General features: G+C 38.8%; 1 protein-coding gene across 10 annotated transcripts in view; it reads right to left on the bottom strand.

Annotated features, from left to right (window-relative positions):
* PDE5A (phosphodiesterase 5A) overlaps window positions 1-8,476 on the bottom strand; it is a 135,616-nt gene that overhangs the window by 5,386 nt on the left and 121,754 nt on the right. For 9 of the 10 annotated variants that reach the window (XM_083835964.1, XM_083835962.1, XM_083835966.1 and 6 more), the window contains 6 exons: window positions 7,544-7,631; window positions 6,292-6,392; window positions 6,125-6,202; window positions 4,591-4,654; window positions 3,922-3,996; window positions 3,321-3,404 (listed from right to left, as the gene is read on the bottom strand). In XM_083835964.1, the coding sequence (XP_083692090.1) occupies window positions 3,321-3,404; window positions 3,922-3,996; window positions 4,591-4,654; window positions 6,125-6,202; window positions 6,292-6,392; window positions 7,544-7,631 (490 nt within the window). Of the gene's footprint in view, window positions 1-2; window positions 1,011-3,320; window positions 3,405-3,921; window positions 3,997-4,590; window positions 4,655-6,124; window positions 6,203-6,291; window positions 6,393-7,543; window positions 7,632-8,476 lie in introns of those variants that run through there. The other variant, XM_083835959.1, reaches the window with a different exon arrangement.

Here is an 8,476-nt window from a genome sequence, read left to right as displayed (position 1 = left end):
AATAAATTGTAAAACATGTAAAACAGTTTAACAACAACAAAAGTGTTCTTAAAGTTGACCATTAGAGCAACCAGAATGACTGAAATATGAGGTCTATTTATACCTGAAACTGAACTTGTATTTTGACATTTAAGGAAGGCTTCCCGTTGCACTTCAAACATGAATACAGTTACCCAGCAAACTGGGCTGAATGTCAGTGTCTGTGCAGCACATGATACACAGGTGCAGGAGGAACCATGTTAATTTTGTTGTGTTATGCACAAATGACCCGTCCAGGATTCCTAGTGAAGTACCATGGATGGACTTTGTTTGCAAGCCAGCCCTTTCTATATACTGCAAGGCTGCCATCATAAAAATGACCTTGGAATGGGAATCAGAATCAGATGCAGAGCAGTTATAGTCACTGTGACCATATTCACTGATGGCATCACTACTGATTCAGAGGAGTCGTCCCTGAAATATTTGAATTCAAAGCAATTAGCACCTGATAGATAAATTCCATTTGGCACTTGGTGCCTCTGGGAAACAGCTGTAACTGAAGTCTATCAAGTATTTTCCGTGATGTGGCTGTGACAGTATAGCAGACTGAAGGAAAACTGGGTTGGTATTTAAATATGGAATTGAAAATTAAATAGAAGAATAAGCATTTTTGCGTTTTTCTGATGGAAGTGATGAATACATATTCTCACATGATAGTGATGCTTGGTCCTTGCATGAAGGGTTCTGCTGACTTCTGGAATGAAGTCACCCTATTCAGAAGCGTGGAGTGGGAGTTTAATAGTTCAGACAGTGCTGGACTACAAGGTATGAGCAAGAGTGAGACCACTGATTCTAGAACTACTATGAGGACTGTTAAGTATGTAGAGAAAAGTCCTAGTTCCTCTGCTGGTCACTATATATATTTCAAAAGTCAGAATTTCACATGGGTACTCTAGTGAATTATCAACTTGTATAAATCTTCATAGTTCCTCCTTTTGGTTTTCTAGACAGCGTCATTAGTTCCAGTAGACCTAAAAGAATTATTCTTGATTTACACCACTATAAGAAGAATGGGGCTCTCAAGTATCTCTTGAGTATTCCTGATTTATATATCTGAACATATCTAAACAGCAACTACTAAATGGTACAATTTTTTCAATTAAAAAATGAAGAGTGAAACATACATTTGTTTTTTTCAGATTCCTGAACTTAAAGGGAAGACATACAGATCAGTTAGCATAACTCCACTGGTTATCTGTCTAAAACAAGCCACGCAGCTTCAGTTCATTGGGATTTGAACCACTCTGAATAACATGGTAAGTCACAAACTTGCAGTGCTGCACTGGACACTCACCTCTGCATTGTTTGTCAAATTCCTACTGACTGGATTAAAGCTAAGAAACAGTTGGTGAAAACGCTGTAGTTACAATCCTGTTTCTTGTTTGCCATTCTAGCATTATAATATTTGAGAGTGAAATGTGTGCTTGTTCATTTTCAAAGTAACATAGAAGTTGCTTATGTTTTACCATTTATTACTCATTGAACTAAAATCTGTGTAAGCAGGTGATATCCCCTACCTGTACTCCAGTTAAAATAAACAGTGTGTCAGCTCACACTGTAGCCCTTTTCTTGGATTTACCATTATTGTTACTGGTTATGTCACTTCCTCATACGCTCCCCATTCTCTTTAGTGCTCTCTGCCCTTGCAGATATGTCACGCTCACTTATCTCTCCAGTTTGGACGCATGCTGGCTACTCTGAGCCTATATAAAGTCCCAGATACTGCCAGCTTGCTATGTGTCATTCCTGTTCAGGACAGACTTTGAGACAGGATGAAAAATAGGAGTGATAAGTGGAAAGCTGTAAGAGGCAACATGTACATGCTTATAGCCCCTCCTGTATGCATGGCATCTCATTCTTTCTTCCCCAATTGAAGAGAAAGGAGAAGACTCCTAACATTTGTAGGTGCTCTTGGCTGCCAACCAGGAATTAGATTATCTTCACTGCAGCACAACAAAGCTGCAGTTACAAAAGCAGGGACTAAGTCACTAGTAATTACTCACACACCTCATTTCCTTGCAGGAACTGTACAAGACCTAGGTATAATTTGTACTAATATTATTTGGTAACTGTTGATGTGAGATGCAGTGCATACTTCAGAGTAAATAACTGAATGTTTTCTGATCTTTTCATAAATGGGAAAGTAAAGCTCTCCCCAGCAAATAAAGCACAGTTATACAGTCTCTGGAGCTGTGGACATTCAAACTTGTTCCGATATCCTATTCAAAGAATTTTCTATCTGTATAATGTGTACCTTTGCTCAGCTACTTAGTCTTCTTTCAGCAGCTTAGCTACTACTGGAGACAGCTTTCTGAGGCTTCCCAGCAAAGGCTGCCTTATTTTCCTGACAACGTTTTTACAGCACAGAAACATACAGGGGGCAGCAGCTAGTAGTTCCCTCCTTCCTCTCTACCTTTGTGTTCTTCCAACTGGTGGATGTGGATTCTTTTTAGAAGGATTTACTGTGTAAAAGGGAAAAAACTGAATCACCTTCGTCCTCCCATTGGAAGGTTAAGATTAGAGTTAGACTATTTGTTCCTCACCTTTCTTTTTTTTACCTCATTGCCTGTAAAACACTTGCTACAGTCTCAGTGGACAAGCTTCCACTCTAGTGCTTTACTGGTTTTAAAAAGTTAGGAATTATAATTTATTTCACATTTTATCTGACCAAGTATTTACTTATGCAGTTTGTGACCAGGATGAAAAACATTTTAATGAATGCTCTCATGCACTCCTTTTGTGTGTGATGAGAGAGAAAAAAATGGATGGGAAATTTTGAACTCAGGTAAATTTCTTATATGTATCATATATCACCTTTTGCATGAAAAATTCTGAATGCTATAGAACTTTTAAACAACACTCTTTAACAGTGCAGTACATGCATACCATTCTTTCCACAGATAGCAAAGCATTAGATGTTTTTGTCTTTCCCTAATGATCACAGCAGCTCACTGGCAGAATCCAAAATATAACCCAGGGATCTAATACCAGTTCACAGAACACAGCAATTACTACCGGATTTAAAAAAAAATAAAACAATATACATTAATCAGCCAAACATACCATTAATGGTAAATACTAAAATAATCATTTCTCCAACTGGATATTGCAGTCAATTTTATATATATATATATATATATGTATGTGTGTGTGTGTGTAATCTGTTTTTCTTTCTAACTTGGGTACTACAACAAATTTGGCTCTAATTTTATATCTGCAACTATTAGAAGGTACACTGAGCAGTTCTGGTTTTAGATATTTCCAGTTCTAAGGCACCATACCTCATACAGCTGCAAACAAACAGCATCAATGAATCCAACCTGCATGCTTGGAATTTTGTTTTTCTTCTCTCTGTTCATTAAATCCTGCAAATAAGAAGTAAATAAGCTCTATGTTTAATAAGCTCTATGTTTAAATGCATTTAAAGATGAAACAGAATCAAAGGGTCTGAAATTAAAAAGCAGCACCTTAAAAAACACAGCAAGCTCAACACAGCAAGGCATCAGTACTTGTTATAATGCAGGTAATTTGACTGCATGACTAGCCTTAGAAGGTTGTCTTTGGACTGACAGACTAGAGGAATAGAAAAGCTTATTTATTTAGGACAGGCTGCAAATACGTACCAATTTAGGAATGTACTTCCTAGACAATTTAATAATACTGATTTAGAAGAGATAATGCTATCTGTTCTTTTGGCTCAAAGACAATGACATAGTGCTGGTGTCTGGGAACCACAGAAGAAAACTGACGGCCAGGAAGACAGGGAAGGAGTTGGTCCTAAATTCTGGTCACTGACAGAAATGGTGGCTTTTAAAAGGCAAGTGAGGTGCTATTTGTAGAAGCCATTTAAAGAGAGGTGATTCTATATGATCTTCCACTTACTGTTGGTTCTATGTTGAGTTCCTTCCGCTCTTTATCACCCTGATCAAAGAACTCGGTAGCTACAAGCTCAGCAATCTGCAAGAGATTTCATACATTGAGAGCTATAAAAGTTTGCTTGCTACCTATGATCAAAACTGTTTCCTGAGTTTTCTGTGTCTCCTTAGGATATATCAGATTGGGATTCCCCATAATGAAAATCTTCAACATAACAGCTAGCCTTTAGATTTCTTTACATGGGTCTGTGCACAGAAGAAACACATGCATGTGCTGATACTTACTCTGATGATTACTCTGACAAAGTAACTTGGAGAAAATGGCACAAAAGTGTCTTACCACTGGTAACAGCTGGAGTAATCCACATAGAGAAAGGCCAGCTGATACTGAATACTGTCATATCAGTTGACTACCTTGTAGTAACACTGAAATGTTACATAAATACAGAGATCCACGATTCACCTTCAGACTAACCTACTAACAGGCTGTCATAGCTAAATGCACAGATTTTGCTGCAAAGACCTGAGAAAGTCTTCAATCCACATTTAGCACTTTGAAGGACTGCTTCCTAAGGCTCTGTGTTCCACCCTTGCCTTTGCAATATGGGTTGGATGGAGGAAGCAGAAGACGTCATGCAGAGTTTGTATTTAGGAAGTCTTAAAATTAAGCATATACCCGTTGCTGAACTGGCCATGGTTTGGTTATGGCTGATAAATCACAAGCAGTCATCAGCATTGCTCTATAGAAAAAAAAAAAGAAATCTATGAATTACTATATTGTGAAATTTATGTAGACACCGAGCCAAGTGATTAGTAAATAGAATATCCAATTTCAAGGAAATCAAAGTCAGAAAAAAAAGTGAAATTAAAGCAAAGTTATAAAGATGTCCAAGGCTTGCTGATGTGGTAGACCCTTTCACCTGTGTGAAATGAGCAAATCTCTACCAATTCTTTTGGTGGATTCACATCAAATGAACTGTTTCATTCTATTTTGCAACTGGACAGACAGCACATTTATTCACGGCAGCCAAAAGGACCAACCATACCCTGGGATGCATCAGGCTTAGCACTGCTAGCAGGGCGAGGGAAGGGATTGTCCTGCTCTGCTCTGTGCTGGTGTGGCCTCACCTCAAGCACTGTGTGTGGTTTTGGGTACCACAACATAAGAAGGACACAGAACTATTAGAAAGCATCCAAAGGAGGGCTACAAAGATGGTGAAGGGTCTGGAGGGGAAGATGTGTGAGGAGCAGCTGAGGCCCCTTGGTTTGTTCAGCCCTGAGCAGAGCAGGCTGAGGGGAAGCCTCATGGTGGCCTGAAGCTCCCTGACGAGGGGAGCGGAGGGGCAGGCGCTGAGCTCTGCTCTCTGGGGACAGCGACAGGACCCAAGGGAACGGCATGGAGCTGGGACAGTCTGTTCAGGGCAGTGGGCACAGCACTGAGCCTGGTGGAATTCAAGAAGCTTTTGGACAATGCTCTCAGACACAGGGTTTGAGTTTTAGGTGGCCCTGTGTGGAACCAGGGGTTGGACTCAATGATCCCTGAGGGTCCCTTCCAACTTGGAATAATTCTGTGATTCTATGATTTATTCCTCTCATTAACAGAGACTACTATCTTTATCGACGGTATGAGGGTCAAGGACTGAAACAGAGAAAGACATGAATGTGACTAAGTGAGACAGGTTTTTAAAGGCACTGAATTTGAAATAGGACAGTCTTCCTTTCTGAGACAGCCTAGGTAAACCTGCTTTTCTCTAGCTGTGCATTACAAAGTGTCTTTCTATTATTTATATATATATAATATATATGACTATATATATGAATATATAATATATATATATATATTATATATATTTCCACTTCCAGTAAGGAATCCGTTTAAAACAAACTTCCAGTCCTGAATCTTTAGTTATGGGTTTCAACAATTCAATTATTAAGTATGAAGTATCCACAGCAAAAGAACATGGTACTTAGATAGGAATCCTATAGAACAGAAATGCTTCTGTAACTCCACATGCTACTTAACAAAATTTATTATTATAGGCTGCAGGCTTGGTAATTCACACCCAAGGAGCAACCTGTGTCACCTGTACCAGTTTGTACACACCCAGAGCACATAGATCTGCTGGTTTTAATGTAGTTCACAACAACATGGCATGGAAACTTGAGCACCTAATATTAATTGGCTTTTTAACCATTCTGCATTTACTTACAAAAATAGCTCCTTCTGCATAGGATCTTCCCAATTAAATTGCTTCTTCCTTAGAAGTTCAAAAAATTCTCCTCTCCTCCTTTAAAAGAAGTTAAAAGATTTTACAGTGTGCTGACACAACACAAATATCAAGCAGTGACTACACAGCCAAACTTGCCTGTGACTTACTTTATGTATAGTGCTAGGTCTGTGGCTAGAATGGCTTGTTTTATCATTTTCAGTGTGGCCTTGTATTCCTCAATGGAAAGGCTGCTGAGAATCTGATTTCCCTTTACAAAACAAACAAACAACAACAAAAAATAAATCAGTGTTAGTGGTAAAACAGGCAACAACACACCAGTTTGCTAAAATCTGTCTTAGATACTGAATCATTCCAAGTTGCTTATTGGTATCTGCTGTCATTCTTTTATCTGCTTCCTTTTGAGGATTCCCCAATTTAAAAATAAAAATTCCAGTCTTCTTGAGTAATGGCAGAAAGAAAGCTGTGCAGCACAGCGTCATAACTGACTTTTACAAAATGAAACTGCAGGCAGAGCAACAACAAAGCCTTTAAGTCCCTTTCATTCATAAAAAATAAATTTGCCATCAGTTGTATCAGAGCATTTCTCTTTCCTTTTCCCTCCTCCTTCCCTTAAGCACAGGAATGGTAACAGGTTCCACTATCTGCCTATACAGCTCACATAAATTAAAACTCTCCCCTTTCACGAAGCAACATAAATAACAAGCTAGTACATAGAAAGACAAGATCAGCAGCCCCTGGTCAAACCAAAGCACTATATAGTTGGTGACATGGCAACTTGCCTCCACATTTTTCCATGTTTTCCTGTATGAACAGGAGAGAATCATTGCAATACAAAGGATGCCAGAAGTATCACACCTGTGATATGAAACGAACATTGGAGATACACAGCTTTGAAATGATCATGCATGATGAATAACTGGTCTTAGAATTAGTTAATAATAGAAGAATGTAGCTTTATTTGCATATTTACTTAGCTTAGGTTTGGCTTCACTTTGGAATGTAAACATCAAGCAGTGTTTGGTTTGGTCTCATCAGGACTGCTCTGTGTATGTGTAGGCCGGAATGTTTTTTGAAATGAAAGCAAGAACTTGGGTTTGTTTGGTGGTTCATAAGAGGTCATTAAAATGGCAACAAAGCTTTTTGTTTCCTTTGGTCGAAGGAGGCAGGTATTCAAGGATATTAGCAAGAATTCCCTTATCAGGCAACAGTTGGAAAGGTTTGATGGCCCTCAGAAATGGAACTGTGATCTCAAAACTGCTGCATTTGTTTTTTTTTACCCGAAAAGGAATACAGATCACTTTAGGAATGTATAAGAGCGGGAATTTATCCAAAAGCTAAAAATAAAAATTAAAATCGGGAATGGTTTCCTTTCAGCATACACAAAAACGAGGCACTCACTGGACTATTCAGGATCATCAGGCATTGATCAAAATGGTGATGCTCCATGATAGAGTGGCAATAGAGTTGAGCCAGTGGATGTTCACTTCTGAAGAGCAAAAACACCAATCAGATCGAGAAATCAAATTAAACATAATGCTCATCCAGAAATAATTTCCTTTTTAATGTCCTCTTATTATTAGCCGTTCATCCCCACCCACCAATGCTTGTTTTTAACCAGTTCCTTTCTCCCTTCTGTATGACTGGCTAACAAAATGAATGTATTTGGAAAGATGCAGGAGGAGTACAGATAAAAAGACAACACTGTTACTTAGAGCACTGACAACTCTAGTTTTCTGCCTTCTGTTACCTGTAGAGACCAGCTGCATGCAAGGAGTGAGAATGTAAAACGAGGTCTTGTAAAGGGGTCAGAGTTCTTCCACAAAAAGGAAAGGCAACAAGAAAGGTTTCTTCACCAACAGAATATAAGTGAGTTTTGGTTTCTGTTCATTTTGCACACCCGCCTGGCATATTTCATCATATATACTGAACTTGCAAGTAATAAAGCAGACCTGAACTAAAGCCCACAGATGTCAATGGGTAAGTTCCTGCTGGCCTCAATGGACTCTGGTGCAGGCCCCCAAATGTTGAGCAGATAATTTCCTATTGGGCTAGCAAGTGTACTGATACTTCGTCACCATTCTCACGACCAGACTACTGCAGTATCATTACCTTCCCTTTGTCCAGGGCAAAATCCAAAAGGGAAAAAAGATGTCAGTTGTACTACAGGCAGTGGAAAAACAGCATAAAACCAAGTGCATGGATACAGAATTTAAAGTTTAGTCTAGAAAAAAAAATAATTACTGTTTGAGTAGCTTTAGACAAAATACATAAAATTCCTCCTCTGAGGATTTCTTATTTTCCCCTCTTCCTCATTGCATAACTTTCTTAGCT

Source organism: Anser anser (genome assembly GCF_964211835.1).
Source record: "Anser anser genome assembly, chromosome: 4".
NCBI lineage: Eukaryota > Metazoa > Chordata > Aves > Anseriformes > Anatidae > Anser > Anser anser.
The sequence above is the reverse complement of the archived record's forward strand: the minus strand, read 5'-3'. Positions and strand labels throughout refer to the sequence as shown.